At 42.3% G+C, this 17,873-nt stretch overlaps 1 protein-coding gene and 1 pseudogene across 1 annotated transcript in view; one reads left to right on the plus strand and one right to left on the minus strand.

Moving 5' to 3' along the window:
• The window catches only part of LOC117487666 (interferon-induced very large GTPase 1-like), a 339,011-nt gene extending 331,214 nt beyond the window's left edge, over nt 1-7,797 (plus strand). Inside the window, exon 10 of the mRNA XM_034136304.1 lies at nt 1,753-7,797. Coding sequence (XP_033992195.1) covers nt 1,753-6,398 — 4,646 coding nt within the window. The 3' untranslated portion in view covers nt 6,399-7,797. The remainder of the gene's footprint in view (nt 1-1,752) is intronic.
• Nucleotides 1-16,288, minus strand: part of LOC117487670 — a 259,379-nt pseudogene extending 243,091 nt beyond the window's left edge.
• Between the last annotated feature and the right edge of the window lie 1,585 nt (nt 16,289-17,873).

A 17,873-nucleotide genomic window follows, 5' to 3' on the forward strand; every position in this document is an offset into this window, starting at 1 on the left:
TACAGCTAAAGTGTCATAGCAGGTAAAAAAGGCAACCAATAAATGGCAAACAAAGATTGTATTTTATATATATTAAAGTATTGAGACCTTATAACAATTAAATGCTGGGACAATTAAAAAAAAATGTGCTTTTACATAACAATGACTATTGCACAGTACAATTGCAAACAAGTGTATATTTTTTCCTTTTCAGGTCGGTGTTTGCTTAAACCAGGGGTCTGCAACCTATTGGACCAAAAGAGCAATTTTGCCCCCTTTTCCACCAATTTTTTTTGTCTGGAGCCGCAAAACATAATTGATAGCTTAATAGCTTATAAAGTTGTTTATATTGTTATATATATATTTTTTGCATTTATTATGTATTACATTATAGTAAACGGTTTACCTTTAATAATAAACAAAGAACTCTTATAAGGAGAATTAAAAATAAAATACACAGGCCTACTTTAAAATAAATTAAACACAGCACTTGGGGAGTCCTCTGCACATTTGAAGAAAATTAATATAATTAAAATGGGCCCACTTTGAAATAAATAAAACATATAGCTGCACCCTAAAAAGAGTTAACTGATTGAATTATGACTGAAGATCGTCAGCTGTCTTCCTCTTCCGTGTTTTTCCTCCAATACGTAAAGGCTGCAGCACCTTTGACAACTTCTCTCTACATATCAGGGAGGCTGTGGCTCAATGAATTAGTGCACTGATCTTCGAATCAGAGGATAGCAAGTTCGAATCCCACTGCAGTCAGCATGTCGTTGTGTCCCTGGGCAAGAGACTTCACCCTAAATTGCTCCTGTGGGGATTGCCCACAGTATTGAGTATGTAAATCGCTTTGGATAAAAGCGTCTAACAAGTGACATGTAATGTAATGTAATATCAAACATACCGGTAAGCCAGCATCATTTGCTGTGAAAGCATATAACTCTAACCACGCAGAATTAAACCCATGTGTTCCTCCGATACTTTTCTTTTCTTTGATTTATCCATAGTCCGCTCATCGAACCGGGGGTCAGGTTATTCGCCTGCAAGAAAAGGCGCTGGCGCCGGACCGTAGCAGGATATGACTCATATTTGAATTGACCGTTTAAAAAACCTTTTTTTAATTTATGGCTCACAGTATCACCTCAAAATACAATATACAAAACATTTTCAACCATGCTACAAAATATAAATAGTCCTACAAATATTTGTATTTAATTTCCTTCTTATTTTTGTCTAAGCTCAAGGGAGCCAGAGTAGAGGGCTTAAAGAGCCGCATGTTGCACACCCCTGGGTTAGTTGTATATATAACAAGTGTATATGTTTTCCTTTTCAGGTCGGTGTTTGCTTAAACCATGCATATATATTTTTTTGATATGATTGATCATGACAGACATGAAAGATAGTTTCTTTCAATGTTCACCTATCAATGCCAATGTCAAACACAGTGTATTGCATTTTTATAAACCTGCTGTAATTTGATGTGAATTACGTCTCAATCTCTTCTTTCAAGTCCTTTCACTAACAATTCCATTGCAATCTGCCAATTAGATTTGTATATCTCTTCATTTGATTCTAGTGTTGTTGAAGGATCTGGATCCATCTATTAGACAAGCTGTTTAATAATTGACTTCCCATCATAGTTGTAGGTTAAGCAATGTGTACCTTATAAACTATAAGAAAATAACATTGTTATAATAAATGTTGATCCATGCTCATGAATGTTTAATAATCAATTTAGGCTTTAATATTTGTTATTTTCATTTTCTACAGCGACACACCTAGAGAGCCTTTTGGAGGAACTGGGGTTGGATCGCCACGTTGAAGAGAAGTTATCCCTAAGCACACTTCTTAGGATTGACAAGAAGACCATTACTGATGAACCTGCTAAGTGTAATTCAGATCTTCCATGGTATTTTCTGAAGAAACTAATGATGGTCAATGTGACAGCTAGGAATGTGAAATGTACACCTTCACATGAATCAGACTTGGATGATCACTTAGATCTTGATAATCTTGAGGAAAGTACACATTCAGGTGACACAATGAATCCCCTTGACATTATCACTGCTCTCTTCCTGTGCTCTGATGGTTTTGTACAGCAGGAAATGGCCCTCAAAATGTCCATGTGTCAGTTTTCCGTGCCTCTGTTGCTTCCCAACTGTGACACAAAGCAGTGCACACTCATGCTTTGGGCCATGAGAGACATTGTTAAAAAGTACAGACCTCAGTCACTTTCAGAATCCAGGGGATTTATTGAAGAGAGAATTGTTGTCTCTGCACTTCCAATGATATCTTTTGTGAGACTGGGTGAGTGCTCCTTGTCCAAGTCAGAGATCCTCAATAAGCTTCTGAGCAATTCTCAGCAGTACCATGACACCTTTGTTCACTCCAACATGGAGGGTGGTGACAGTCCAAGGAGAATATCCAATGGATTGGTTGAAATGACTTGGTACCTCCCTTGTGGGAACAAAAACATGGATGTCTTCAGCGAGCCAGTTGCTGTAGCTAACCTTCGTGGGGACATTGCTTCATTTGAAACACAATTTGCTTTCTTGTGTCAGACATCGGCAGCAGTTTTTGTGTTCTTTGACGCTTTGGACTCTGAGTGTGAGCTGCTAACCAACCAAAACCACAAGGCCCAGATCTTCTTGGTGGGTAACCGTCAAAGCAAAGATTTCAAATTAGATGCCCTAAAAAAGGTAGCAACCAAGCTGGACTTGACTAATAGCAATATCCTTTTGAAAGAAAAGCACATAAATGATGCAAACTTTGTCAAAAAGGTGCGGGAAAAAGTCAGAAATGCATTTGAAAACACAAAGGTGAAGAGGGGAATTGAGAAGATGGCTGCCATTGCCCATGAACTGGGAATCTGTGTTGATGAAGACGCTTCAGACTGCCAGACTGCCAAGAAAAATGCAGATGCTATCACTGCAGAAATTCAAGACCTTCTTAAATACAAAGAAGCTCAGCTTCCCTTGCAAGGCCAAATATGGAAAGACCTTACTCGCTTGGAGAAGGAAGAATTGCGACTTCGGAAAGTTGAGTCCAAAGATATAGAAAAGTACAAAAGTGATCTTCAGCTACAGAAAACCAAACTTCGGGAAAAACAGAACTCTCATGACATGTCGAACGCAATGACATGTTTCATTAAGGCAATTTCAAGCCCAGGGATGGAGAGGTGCTATTTCCTGAATTGGATGCGAATGAACCTCGATAACGTGTCTCGAGAAAAACTCTTTGACCTCAGGGAGCAGTACAAAGAAAAATGCAAAAACTCTGAGAACAAAGAGATAAAGAAAATTGACCAACAACTTTCCAACAGCTCATTAGGGACTGAACACTTCTTCCGTGAAATGGGGCAGATCTATGAAGCTTCCCTTTCCCTTAAAAAAACAGACCCAGCACGTCAACAACTACAGCATCTCCCCAAGCTATGTGCTGAGTTAATGCTTGATGGATTTCCTCTTGAGCTTGTAGATGGAGAAGCATCCAACATACCTCTCAGATGGGTGAGTGACGTTCTCTCTCAGCTCAATGCCTTGGTGTCTCCTAAGAACAAGATCCTGGTAGTCACAGTTCTTGGAGTTCAGAGCACAGGAAAGTCCACTCTCCTCAACACCATGTTTGGAGTGCAGTTTGCAGTCAGCAGTGGTCGATGCACTCGAGGTGCCTTTATGTTGCTGATTCAAATCAATGAAGATGTCAGAAAAGACTTCAACTGTGACTTCATGGTGATCATTGACACTGAGGGCTTAAAGTCACCAGAGCTCGCACAACTGGACAATAGCCACGAGCACGACAATGAGCTTGCAACACTTGTTGTGGGGCTGAGTGATATCACCATCATCAATGTTGCAATGGAGAATTCAACAGAAATGAAGGACATCCTACAGATAGTTGTGCACGCTTTCCTTAGGATGAAAGAGGTTAGCAAAAAGAAGCCCAAATGTCAGTTTGTTCACCAGAATGTGTCCGATGTTTCAGCCCATGACAAGAACTTGCGAGACAGGAAACTGCTCCTGCAGCAGTTAAACGAGATGACCCAGGCAGCAGCCAAAATGGAAAAGAAAGAAGAGTACTCGAGCTTCACTGATGTGATGGAGTACAGTCCAGACACTGGAAACTGGTACATTCCTGGACTCTGGAATGGAAACCCACCGATGGCACCAGTCAATACAGGCTACAGTGAGGCTGTCTATGAGCTCAAGAAGAACATAATCACCATTTTGGGAAGTTGTGGATCATCAGCTAATAATATCTTGGAGTTTACAGAGTGGATGAAGAGCCTGTGGACGGCAGTAAAACATGAAAACTTCATCTTTAGCTTCAGAAACAGTCTCGTGGCTGATGCATACATGAGGCTGTGCACAGAATTCAACAAGTGGGAATGGGAATTAAAAAAAGAAATGTTCACATTGGTTACACAAGCTGAAACAAGAATTTCTAACTTCGGTACACCTGCTGATAAATCTAACAAATCTGACATGAGAGAACTTCTCATGCTATTGAAAAATGAAGCTTTGACTGAGCTGTCTAAATGGGAAACAAAGCTTCTTGGAAATCTGGAACAGTACTTCAAGCAAACAAATGGCCATGTATATCTTGTTGAAGGATACAGACAGGAGTTTGCAAACAGTGCAAAGAGCCTTCGACAAGAAATGGAAAGCTCTGTGTTTAATCAACTCACAGCAGCAGCTGACATCAGACAGGGGATGACAGAACTTGATAAAATCAAGGAGAACCACACAAAGGAATTAGAGGGCAAAGTATGTGCATTGATTGAAGAATGCCGAAAGGAAAAAGTCAAGATGTCAGAGGAAGAGCTGGACAAAGAATTTGACAAGATGTGGACTAAAACAGTGAAGGAACTTTCCTGTAAAGAAATGAAGAAGGAGGACATTTTCACACCTGTGTCTTTCTCCCTGAGAACAAATCTATCAACCAAGGGAAGTCACGCAAGTGATTTGTTAAGTCAAAAAAGCCTGAAAGAATGTCGACAGGATCTTTTTAAATATACAGCTCAAGGAACCATGGTGTGGTTGAAAGGCCTATTCAGTGCACCAAGTCACACAAAGGCTGCACAACAAACAGCTGTCGGCATCATTACAGTTTGCTCACAGATGGTGAGTGACAAAGTGCAAAGAAAGAGTAATTACCATGATACCTACATCGATGAGATTTTAAACATGATTGATGAGAAGCTGCAAAACAATCAGCAAGTTGGAACAGACATCACTTTTGAAGTCTCTCTGAAACAGCACATCTGTGCAGACGCAGCCAGAAGGTTTCAGAAAATGCATGAAGATTTCATCCATGAAAATGATCCTTACAGATGTCTGAATGAAAACAAAGGAAAGTTTCTTGCTGATTTCAAAGACGTGTTCCATAATGTAGACCAGTGCCAGAAGAAGGCAGAAGAATTCACAGACCGATGCTTGAAGCCTGCAGTCGAAGACTTTGTCAACCGTTCCCTGGGTCCTGATATCATTGGTGAAATGAGGACAAGTGAGCAGTTCAGCACAAGAATGTCCTTCCAGTGTTCAGTTTTACTGGATCTGCTCTCAAAGGATGACTTTAAAAAGTACCTGAGCTTTATTTGCTCCTATGAGCATTATGTGAAGGAATGGATACTCAACAAAATATTGGAACGCTTCTCAGATGGGTCTACGATGTTTGAGGATCAACATCTCCAGTCATGTGTCAACAGCATAAATAATGCTATCCAGAAAGCTAAAACAGAAAAGAGTGGCAACTTAAAGTCATTTGTTGAAGATGTCTGTCAGGAACTTGGTGACAAACTGGTCATTTCCCAGGATGCTCTTGGGGCATTCATGATCCTGAACAATGCCAACCAGGAACAGTTTGCTCTCTGGCTCACTGAGTGTGTGACGGAGATGGCACAAACTCTTAGAAAGAAGTTTGAGAAAACAAATATCCAAACTAAACTACAGAGCCTTCATGTGAATCCTCAGAACGAGCTTTTCAACAAACTGATTGGATGTGGTAAACAGTGTCCGTTCTGCAAAGCACCCTGTGAGGCAGGAGGAAGAGCCCACACTGAGCACTTCACTTCACTTCATCGTCCAGATGGTCTGGGTCGATACAGATGGAGTGATTCAGAAAAACTTGGCATTGACATATGCTCTTCCCTAGTAAACAGCAACAAAGATTTTCGCCACAGTGATACAAAAGATCATTCGCACCCTTACAAGCGTTACAAGGAAAAGTATCCGGACTGGAAAATCTCACCAGATGCAAGCCTCCAGGCATCAGACTACTGGAAATATGTACTGGCAAAGTTCAATGATCAGTTTGCAGCAGCATACGATGCAAAGCCTGCTGATATTCCTGCAGCTTGGAAACTTATCACACCTGAGCAAGCAGAGGCAAGCCTCAAAGAGTCATTTCATATCTAATGAGAAACTACAAGCTTTGTGCTCACAGAGGGTCCCGTCCTCCTCATTACAGTCATCATCCTCTCATGGACATTTAGATTACACTTGATTTATATGAAGAGAAGCACACAAAGTAACATGCTGTTTATGAGATGGCAAGGTTGACCAAATATTTCAACAACAACTTACAAGAAATTTGTAAACGTTTCAGTTTGATTAACATACTTTAATTACTTCTTTTTTTGGTTGTTATTGTAGTATCAATTAATCAGATTATTTCCTTAAAGTAACTGATGCAAACATTTTTGCTTTTATGTTTTTCTGTGGTTTTGTCATAAACATATTAACAATTTCAATGTTTTAAAATATCATTCAGTCTTCATGTCAACATGAAGATTATACAATGTCTTTATTTTTATTTCAAATAAGTATCTGATTCTTATTATTTACATTTTTATTGACACATTCAGAATTGTTGTCTTTTCATTTCTGAGCTGCATCAAAAGCCACACATTTAGATTTTTAAATCAGTGAATGAATCATTGTGTTTTAGTGGTGGTACAGTCAACATGTAAACATGACAGAAAGTCTGTTGTCATCAAGTTCAGTTTGACATGTGACCGTTTCCCAGAGAGTTAGAATCTATTCTTATTTTGTTTCATTTATATATTTACATATTCAATGTTTAACATATCATTCAATCTAAATGTCAACATGTAGATTACACATGAATTTTGTTCTTACCTTATTGAGTGCTATATGTCATTGCTTTACCAACAACCTGAAAGTCTTTCTTTGTATTCCAATCAAGTATTTAGCTCCAAATATTTACATTTTCATGTTCATGTTATAATATTTACTCAAAATGTATTATGTTAGTTTTCATTTTCAAATGCCACATTTTTAACATTTTTAGATCAATTAAAGGATCATTTAGTTCATATTCAGCATGTCAACATGTAAACATGACAACAAGTTTGAATCAAGTTAAGGATGATATAAAGATGGTATTGTTTTTGTGAATATTTATGTTGTTGCATTTTTTATGTTTTAAAGATATTCCAGTCTAAATGTCAACGTGTAGGTTATCCTCCAGGTTGTTTTTATTACCTAATCCAGTATGACATTTAATTATCTTTTTTCAAAATCTATAACCACTTTTTTTTCTGTCATTTAAGAATCTGATATCACATATTTACATGTATTACTCACTTAAAAGATCATTCAATATAAAAGTGCTATTGTCAACAAGTAACAGCATCATATATGATCTTTCTTTTAATCAGATCTTCTAATCTTTTGTTTCTGTGAAGTATCTGATTCTTTATATTTACGTAATACAAAACACCATTCATTCTTTATACTGTTAACATGTATACTTACTACTGTTTACTATTTCAATAAAGAGACCACATCTGCAGACTGGCTATGGATGTCTTTAATGTTTCCCAGATCTGAATCACAGCATACAGAGTATAATAACTTCTAAAGGAAACAGAAATATCATCACCTCATTTATTTATATAGTTTAAATATACTTTCTTTTAATAATCATCTTTTTTTAAATTCCAGGTGTGTGTGTGTGTGTGTGTGTGTGTGTGTGTGTGTGTGTGTGTGTGTGTGTGTGTGTGTGTGTGTGTGTGTGTGTGTGTGTGTGTGTGTGTGACTGTCTTTACCGTGGGCCACATGAAGTCATTTTGGTTTGCTTGGCTGACTGCAGTTTGCTGAGGCTAGGTGTGTCCACATACATCCAGTCTGATCCACGGCTAATCACAGGTTCAGACTCTGAAAGTGAGAGACATTCAGATTAACTTAAAGTTGAATTTAAACTGTTAACAAGAAACTAGAAGTAAAGAATGTTTTGAAGGATGTGTGTGCATGTTTTGCTTTCTAGTGTTTTTGTGTTGATTTGTCCCATAACTGTATATTTTGCTAATTAAAAACACATGATTACATTTGGATAAAGAAAGTATAGATGGAAACACAACAAGGGGAAGTCGGTCCATGTCATTCATTATCTTCATCTTCAGGTCAGCGGAGTTGACAATAATGAATAAATGACTGACCTGTATTCCACCCTGAGCATTCTTTTAACAGTGTTAAAGATACATTCAGCCAGTTATATCATTGTTCAAGAAATCAATCACATGGTCTTACTGAAAACTGTCCTTTACCTATTCATTCTGAACATGGACCCCAGCAGACTATTGACATCTAGTGGACATGAATTGCAACAACACCTACTTTAAACTCAGGATTTCTCTTTCTAATTGTTATTTTTTTAAACATAAAGACATGATGGAACCTTAAACATTTCTTAATTGGACCTGACAATTAAAGACAATTGTTAATTTACTGTTAGCACTGTCATTATTTTAAAGTAAATAATTTAATTTAAAACTTAACCATAGCCTCAAGACATGCAAAGTGAATTAAGAAGAGCAACTATCTGCAATTGACAACAACTTAATATGTTTAACTACAGTTGTCCCAATTGAAGCTCCCGTCACAGTGTACTGACTGATTCTGCAGTCCATTGCTGCTGTCATCATCAAACATCTCCACACACAGACAACACAATCATATCTGTCTACTGATTTATCAGGAAAACTCACAAGGTTTATCCCAATATCCATCCTCAACTTGACCCGGAAATCGATCGTTGAAGGACGTCATGATTCCTTAAATGCGTGCGGAGGAGTCGAGGAGGGAGGAGTCTTCCAGAAGAGAGGGGCGTGAGGAAACCATGGATGTATAATAAGAACTGGATACAGTGTGGGAGGCGGGGCCTCATTCATTCCTATGAGAGTTGCTCATTGGCGCATGATGATAAAATGGCCCAACTTTTTGAGAGAGCGAAACGTCACAGATTACCCGTCATGCCTGAGAAATACCCGTATGTGCGCTCATAGCGCATGCGCAACTTTAACCACGCTCCCCAAAATGCTCGTTCACATTGTCACTACCTGATCTGTCTTTTTGTGCCTTTATGCTTTTTCCTTTCCTCCTGGCTCTTATTGGATGTATTATTTATGTTTTTTTGTCTTATTGTGAATGAATGTCTTGAACTTATGTTGATAAGTTGATGATATCCTCACCGAGCTTTTGTATGTTTAAAAAAATGTTCAATTAAAAAACTGCCCGATCTGTACTGCGCATGTGCGAGATGGTCCGCCATATTGGACAACTACATACGGCAACTCTACTAGGACACTTGACACAGTGGCTTTTGGCAAAGCAGAAATGGATTTAACTTCTGTTAGACATGCAATCATACTGAATAAATATTTACTGTGAATGTATGCAAAAATGTATGGCATATAGCTGTCTAACAGAAGTTAAATCCATGTCTCACTTATTCTGACAATGTATTTAAACCCACAAAAAAGAACCCAATACAAAGAGTTGTTAAATAATAGTGAAGTCACGTTGTAATAACAATAACTCATCTCTCTCGGTTATTTTTCTGCTTGGACCCATAGATATATATAAACACTGTTTATATATATATATATCTATGGGTGGACCGATCGGGTAGTGACACACATCAAGAAGAAGAAGAAGAAGAAGAAGATTTTTAAAACAAATTTTATTTACATTTGTTTTAACCATACACCAGGACAAACCTAATACATTACACAATCAAATAAATAAAAAACCGGATTTTCATGACTACCAAACAAACATCATCTGAAAAGCGTTTTACCCATTTAAAAAAACATCCTCTTTTACACTCTTTAAAAACAAAGACTACACCTATCCTTCAAAACTTCAATATTAGAGAGTCATTCTCCCCCAGTGAGCACAGAACCTGCCCAACAGCCCACACATCCAGAAACCCCTGCAGATGATTGATCAGCGTATAGTACGCATGCTCCACCCTCAGACGCGCTGCCACCAGCCCCCTCAGACAGAGCACTGCATCCGTCCATCCCACTCCAGCAAGTTGGTTCTTCCTACTTTTCCAGATTGCTAATTTTGCATTAGCAAACAAGACATTTATCAGTAGTAGGGTTTTCTTCTTCTTCAGGATGTATTTGGGGCCATAGACAAAAAGTGGTATGGAGAAAACCTCCCCGAACCCTTCCACCCACTCCTGTAACATTTTTTTAAGACCAGCTAATCGGGGACAGGACACCACTAAATGCTCCAGTGTTTCTGCCATAAAACAGAACGGACAGCCCCCCCTTGTGCCCGGGTCAAAATGAGCTCTGTATTTATTTGTGGCTATTGCACCATTAGGGATGGGTACCGAGCCCCGGTATTAAACGGGCCCCGGGGCTGAATTATTAAAGACCGTGGTACCGTTAATCTCCGACGTTATCGGTCTTTTTATCGGTACTGGAGACATCTAAAAAATATGTCATGTGTATTATTGCTACACAAACATTATATTGCAGTTTTAGTGTCGCCAACTCCGTTTCTAATACGCAAAAAGACTGCAAAATGCGTCATTTTTAGTATTTTCGATCTCTCCAATCCAGACGAGAGATCTCTCTCCCCCGTCTGTGTTCGAGGGGGCGGGGCAGTTTACACACACGCAGCTGCTACATGCAGCAACACACACACACACGGAGGAGATGGCGGAGAGAACGCGCTCCGAGGTGTGGTTCAACTTTACCCGTCTCGCTCGTTGCCTAAAGTGCAATAAGAGTTTAGCATGTCAGGGCGGTAACACGAGCAATTTGTCTAAACATCTTGCAAAAGTGCTCCACATTCAGACGGAGGAATGCACCGGGTTCGACTGTCTCTCTAGTAGCTCTGTAGCCCCATCCACGAGTAACGTTTCCACGTCAGGTATATTATGTATGCTAGCAGCAACACACGGAGCTAACTCAATGATACAAAAACATGGGTTGATGATTAGAGGTAACTGAGTTATTTAGTTTGTTAAAGTTTCAGCCATTCTGTTCACAGTTCTGTCATCAGATTATTTAATATGATTTGTTAAAACGTTGTTGTTTCTTTTGATGTGAAATATTATGTATTTAATTTAAATAAAAAGCAATGTTAGTTTTGTTCACAATTTGTTTATTTTCATTTGTCATTTAATCGTTTATTTGAATAGGGACAATGCACATTAATGAACACTTTAGACAAATAATGCTTCAAGTGTAAATATGCCGGATTTTAGCTTTGAGCTAATTTCCATTCGTAGTCCCTGACATACAACATATAGTTCGTTTACCTCATTTTTTTCTCCAAAAGAACCGATAAGAGTACCGTTAAAAGACCGGACCGATAAGCGGTATCGATAAAAGTAGTAGTACCGTTAAAACCTTAACGATACCCATCCCTATGCACCATGTATAATTCTCCATTGGATGTCTGCCATCCGTTTCTCAACTGGAGCTTTATACAGGATCCTCCAGCTGCCCTGAGGGGAAGAGCCCAAGCCAAACACATCCGTCCACTTCGACTCTCTGACGCCTGCGAGCGAGCTGAGGCTAAGCACCTTTACGCAGCTAAGGTATAGCTTCTTCCCATTGCAGGAGCTGAACGTTCCAGGTGTTAGAGTCCCCAGTGATAGCAGGAGACCATCCTCCTCTCTCCATTCCCCCACCGCAGGACCCACACTCAGGGCAGGAAAGGCATACTCATGTCCCTTTCTCCACTGGTCAGCCAGATCTGCATCCAGAGCAAACGTCCGGTGGGATGGCGACAGCGACTGCCACACCTCATCTACCAAAGTCTCCAGAACTCGGGTTGATCGAATGCCCGTCACCTCAGCCAGTTTTTCTGTGGAGACCCCCGTCAAATGGCCAAGTTTTACCACTCCCGCTTCAATGAACGCGTTCTTTAGGGTGGCTGAAGAGAAAAAAGTTCCTGAAAGAAAACCAGTGTCAAACAGTGGCTCCTCAAACAGCCACATCCCAGGCTGGGGGTCAGGTGGTCTGGTAAAACTCAGAATCTTCCAGGCATTGATGACTGAGCAGTAAAAAGGTGTAAGTCCAGTTATCTTGTACGCAGGGGCCTTCAGCAGAAACAAGTGTTTATCAAAACCAAAGCCCCCTGCCCTCCAGAGCAACAGCCGGGCCATAGCCAACCAGCAGGGAGAGGCACCATACAGCAGCCGCTGAGCTGCCTGCAGTCTAAAAGCAGCAGTCCTTGCCGTAATGTCCACGAGGCCCTGCCCCCCCTCCACCACAGGCAGGTACAGGACCGATGCTGGCACCCAGTGATGACCCGACCAGAAGAAATCCACGAGGAGCCGCTGCAGTTGTTTCATGAGGCCCGGCGGTGGGGTTAACACCTGGAGTCTGTGCCACAGAGACGAGGCAACCAGATTGTTGGCGACAAGAACTCTTCCCCTGTAGGACAGCTGGGGTAGCAGCCATCTCCATTTGGCTAATTTTGCTTGCACCTTTCCCAGCAATCCCTCCCAGTTCTGTGCCACCATGTCCTCAGACCCCAACCAAACTCCCAGGACCTTTAAACCCTTGTTTCCCCAGCTGAGGTTACCAGGAAGGCTGGGCCTATTTTCTACACTCCACTGACCTACCAAGACTGCCTCACTCTTCTCCCAATTAACTTTGGCTGAAGCAGCCTTCCTATTCAAAGCTAAACTGTCCTGTAGCTCCTGGATATCTCGCTGACCCTGGACAAAAACACTGACATCATCAGCATAAGCTGATACAACCACCGGGGGGGCCTGAGCTGACTCTGGCAGACACAGGCCCGTCAACCTGTTTCTAAGTCTGCACAAAAGGGGCTCGATGGCAATACTGTATAATAGGCCTGAGATAGGACAGCCCTGCCTGATCCCCCTTTTAACTGGTACAGGTCTGCTCAGCCCTCCCCCCACCTTCACAACACAACATGCATCACTGTACAAACACTTTACCCAGGACAAAAAATGCTCCCCAACACCAAAAGCCTGCAATGTGGCAGCCAGAAAAGTGTGATCCACACGATCAAACGCCTTCTCCTGGTCAATAGAAATAATACCAACATTTATATTATACAGTTTGCAAACATCAAAAGTGTCTCTCATCAAAAACAAATTGTCCACGATTGATCTGCCAGGGATGCAATATGTCTGATCACTACCAATAAGAAGTTCGATAAAACACTTCAGTCTGTTAGCTAAAACCTTTGACAGTATCTTATAGTCCGTACATAAGAGAGCCACAGGTCTCCAATTTTTCAGCAAGGTTAAATCTCCTTTCTTAGGCAACAGTGAAATCACTGCACGCCTACAGGAAGCTGGAAGAGTCCCTTTCCCAAAGGACTCCATCAATACGTCCAACAAGTCCTGTCCTAAAATACTCCAAAAAATTTTAAAAAAGTCTGCAGGTAAACCGTCTATGCCCGGAGCCTTGCCGGAGGCCATCTGTGTCACTGCAGAGGTCAGTTCCTCCAGCGTAATGTCAGAGCCCAGGGTGTCATTTTCGGCTGGACCCAGCTGTGGAAGACCCTGAAGAAGTTCATCAGCAGCTTCTACGTCACAACCTTCGGCTTTGAACAGGTCCGTGTAGAAGGACACTGCATGCCTCCTCATCTCGGCAGGTTCAGAGGTTACCTGTCCATCGGGGAGACGCAGACATACCATCTGCTTCCTTTGGCCCACAGACCTCTCCAGGTTGAAAAAAAAGGTGGTTGGTGCATCAATGTCTCTCATGGAAGTAAAACGGGCCCTGATCAGAGCTCCCTTGGCTTTCTCCTGAAGAAAACAGTTAAGCTGTTGTTGTTTTAAGAGGGACTGTTCTATATTTTGAGCAGACACACTCTCTAACTCTCTGATCTCCCTCTCTAACTGCTCTATAGCTCTCCTAATGTTGGCAGTGGAGTAGGCTGTATACTGTTGGCAGAACACTCTAATCTGAGCCTTTCCTACCTCCCACCACTGACTCAGGGAGGGAAAAGACTCTTTCTTTGATTTCCAGTTGATCCAAAAAAAATTAAAATTCTCACAGAAAATCAAATCTTGTAAAATGTTAACATTAAACTGCCAGAACGATCTAGGTTTCTCTGTGTTGGATAAAACCAAATCTAAAGAAACTAGCTGATGATCTGTAAAACCAACAGGTTGGATGTGACAGCTCACTGCACGAGTAATAAAAGAAGCAGACATGTAAAATCTGTCTAGCCTGGCTGCACTGACGCCCCCATCTAGCATTCTCATCCAGGTGTATTGTTTAACAGAGGGGTGTTTCATCCTCCACACATCCACTAAGTCAGCCTCTCTTATCACCTGTGACAGTAAAAGGGACGACTGAGGATGCGGCTCCCGTCCTATTCTGTCTAAAGTGACATTAGTGCAAACATTCCAGTCCCCCCCCAGTATAACACACTCCCCCTATACACTAGTGTCTAGCTTGTCTTTTAGTAACTGAAACACAGATACACGTGCAGGGCCCTGATTGGGTGCATAAACATTAATAAAAGTGAAAATGAACTCTAACAGTTCCACTTTCACCATCAAGGCTCTACCCGCCACTATCTCTGTGCTGGATAGAATCTTAACATTTAGAGAGGGGGAGAAAAAAACAGCTACTCCAGCACTAAGGTTTGAGCCATGACTGAGTGCATACTGACCCCCCCACCACATCCCCCAGTCTGTCTCATTCAGGCTATCACTGTGCGTTTCCTGCAGAAATATCACATCTAATTTTTTCTGATTAAAGACCTCTAACACTAAAGCTCTTTTCTGTGCACTTCTACCCCCGTTCATGTTTAAAGAAGCAACCCTTAAAGCCTGCATTAGAGGAAGGAGACAGAGAGAAAGAACAGACAGGTACACACAGCAGAGAGGAGACACCCAGTGTTGCATGATCATGTTGACATTTTATTTAGACCTTTTCAGTTTCCTCCCTCTTTTGCTTTCTTTCGTACCTTTTTTCATAGCAGTTACATGCTTCCTGAGACGATAACGTTTCTTTTCATCCAGCAGGTCTAACCCTACAACTTTCTGAAGGGTGCTCACTGTATGAAGAAACTTGTTAGTGTCAGGGAAAAAGTCTCTCACTTCCACTGCCTTACCAAAAGACTCCTCTAAAAAGACATTAATCTCTTCCAAAGAATATATCTCTGCGTTCTGAGAGAGACTATCTGCAACTGAAACACAGTCAGAATCCCCCTCACCGTCTGTGTCCATCTCTGTCACCTCATTACTGTCTGCAGCCTGAGCCTGTTGAAGATCTTTTTGCCGCCCAGAGCCAGACGGCAGCTCCTGCTGTGTGCCAACAGCCTCCACCTGCCCCACAGCCCCGGTCTTCACCTGTCCTGCTACATCATCTCCCACCAGTTTACCTGTTTCCACCTGTTTTCCTCTCACACTCACCATTTCCTCTCTCACGATATTCATCCCTACTTCATCCGCAGCCCCCGGGGCCACGGCGGGCGCAGCAGCAGCCCCCGCGACACCGGGTTCCGCGGCCGCGGACCCAGCTGCCCCAGGCTCGGCTGCTCCAGCGACCCCGGGCTCGGCGGCCCCAGCCGCCCCGGGCCCGGCTGTCCCGGGCCCAGCTGCCCCGGGCTCAGCCGCACCCGGCGGAGCGGCGTGCCGTCTCTGTGGACATGCAACACGTTTATGACCCGACTCCCCGCACTCAAAACACTTTACGTTCCCTGAGCTCGCATAAACCATATAAAAACCCTCTTCATGCCTCACCCGGAAGGACACATCTAGTGTCTGAGTGGGACAATTCAGAAACATGAAAACCTGTCTCCGCAGAGATTGGACATGTTTTAACTTTTCATCCTTACACCACAGAGCAACACTGCGGAGATTACTGGCAAACTTACCGAAACGCTTCAGCTCCCGTTCCAGCGCCTCATTCGGGATGAACGGAGGAACGCCAGACACAGTGATCCGCGTGGACGGTGTCGCCAGCGGTGAAACTTGAATAAATTCCTCGTTTAACATTAATCCGCTCTCGATAAGTTCCGTCACATATTTCTGGCCTTTCAAAAAGACCACGACCGCTTTGTTCATGCGGGAAGCATAGGAGATGTTTACATGACCCACCTGATCCCCCACAGCCAGCAACACCTGCTCCACTGTGCTTGCGGCCTGAGCCACCAACCGCACTCCGTCTCTCAGAGACACCGGCGGCGCCCCGAAGGACGCCATCCCCGCCTCGAGGCACGGAAAAACACTAACGAAAAAGTATTAACCGTACTCGCAAAGAGTACAAATATCCCAACGAAAGATCATACAGTTAAAGAAACGATAGAAACAGAAACAAACGTGAAAATCCCTCTTCCCTCTTCAAACACACCTCCGAAGAAGAAGAAGAAGAAGATTTTTTTGATTTTTAAAACAAATCTTATTTACATTTGTTTTAAACATACACCAGGACAAACCTAATACATTACATAATCAAATAAATAAATAACCACATTTTCATGACTACCAAACAAACATCATCTGAAAAGCATTTTACCCATTTAAAAAAAACATCCTCTTTTACACTCTTTAAAAACAAAGACTACACCTATCCTTCAAAACTTCAATATTAGAGAGTCATTCTCCCCCAGTGAGCACAGAACCTGCCCAACAGCCCACACATCCAGAAACCCCTGCAGATGATTGATCAGCGTATAGTACGCATGCTCCACCCTCAGACGCGCTGCCACCAGCCCCCTCAGACAGAGCACTGCATCCGTCCATCCCACTCCAGCAAGTTGGTTCTTCCTACTTTTCCAGATTGCTAATTTTGCATTAGCAAACAAGACATTTATCAGTAGTAGGGTTTTCTTCTTCTTCAGGATGTATTTGGGGCCATAGACAAAAAGTGGTATGGAGAAAACCTCCCCGAACCCTTCCACCCACTCCTGTAACATTTTTTTAAGACCAGCTAATCGGGGACAGGACACCACTAAATGCTCCAGTGTTTCTGCCATAAAACAGAACGGACAGCCCCCCCTTGTGCCCGGGTCAAAATGAGCTCTATATTTATTAGTGGCTATTGCACCGTGTACAATTCTCCATTGGATGTCAGCCATCCGTTTCTCAACCGGAGCTTTATACAGGATCCTCCAGCTGCCCTGAGGGGAAGAGCCCAAGCCAAACACATCCGTCCACTTCGACTCTCTGACGCCTGCGAGCGAGCTGAGGTTTAGCACCTTTACGCAGCTAAGGTATAGCTTCTTCCCATTGCAGGAGCTGAACGTTCCAGGTGTTAGAGTCCCCAGTGATAGCAGGAGACCATCCTCCTCTCTCCATTCCCCCACCGCAGGACCCACACTCAGGGCAGGAAAGACATACTCGTGTCCCTTTCTCCACTGGTCAGCCAGATCTGCATCCAGAGCAAAAGTCCGGTGCGATGGCGACAGCGACTGCCACACCTCATCTACCAAAGTCTCCAGAACTCGGGCTGATCGAATGCCCGTCACCTCAGCCAGTTTTTCTGTGGAGACCCCCGTCAAATGGCCAAGTTTTACCACTCCCGCTTCAATGAACGCGTTCTTTAGGGTGGCTGAAGAGAAAAAGGTTCCTGAAAGAAAACCAGTGTCAAACAGTGGCTCCTCAAACAGCCACATCCCAGGCTG

Source organism: Trematomus bernacchii, unplaced genomic scaffold, assembly GCF_902827165.1.
Source record: "Trematomus bernacchii unplaced genomic scaffold, fTreBer1.1, whole genome shotgun sequence".
Lineage (NCBI taxonomy): Eukaryota > Metazoa > Chordata > Actinopteri > Perciformes > Nototheniidae > Trematomus > Trematomus bernacchii.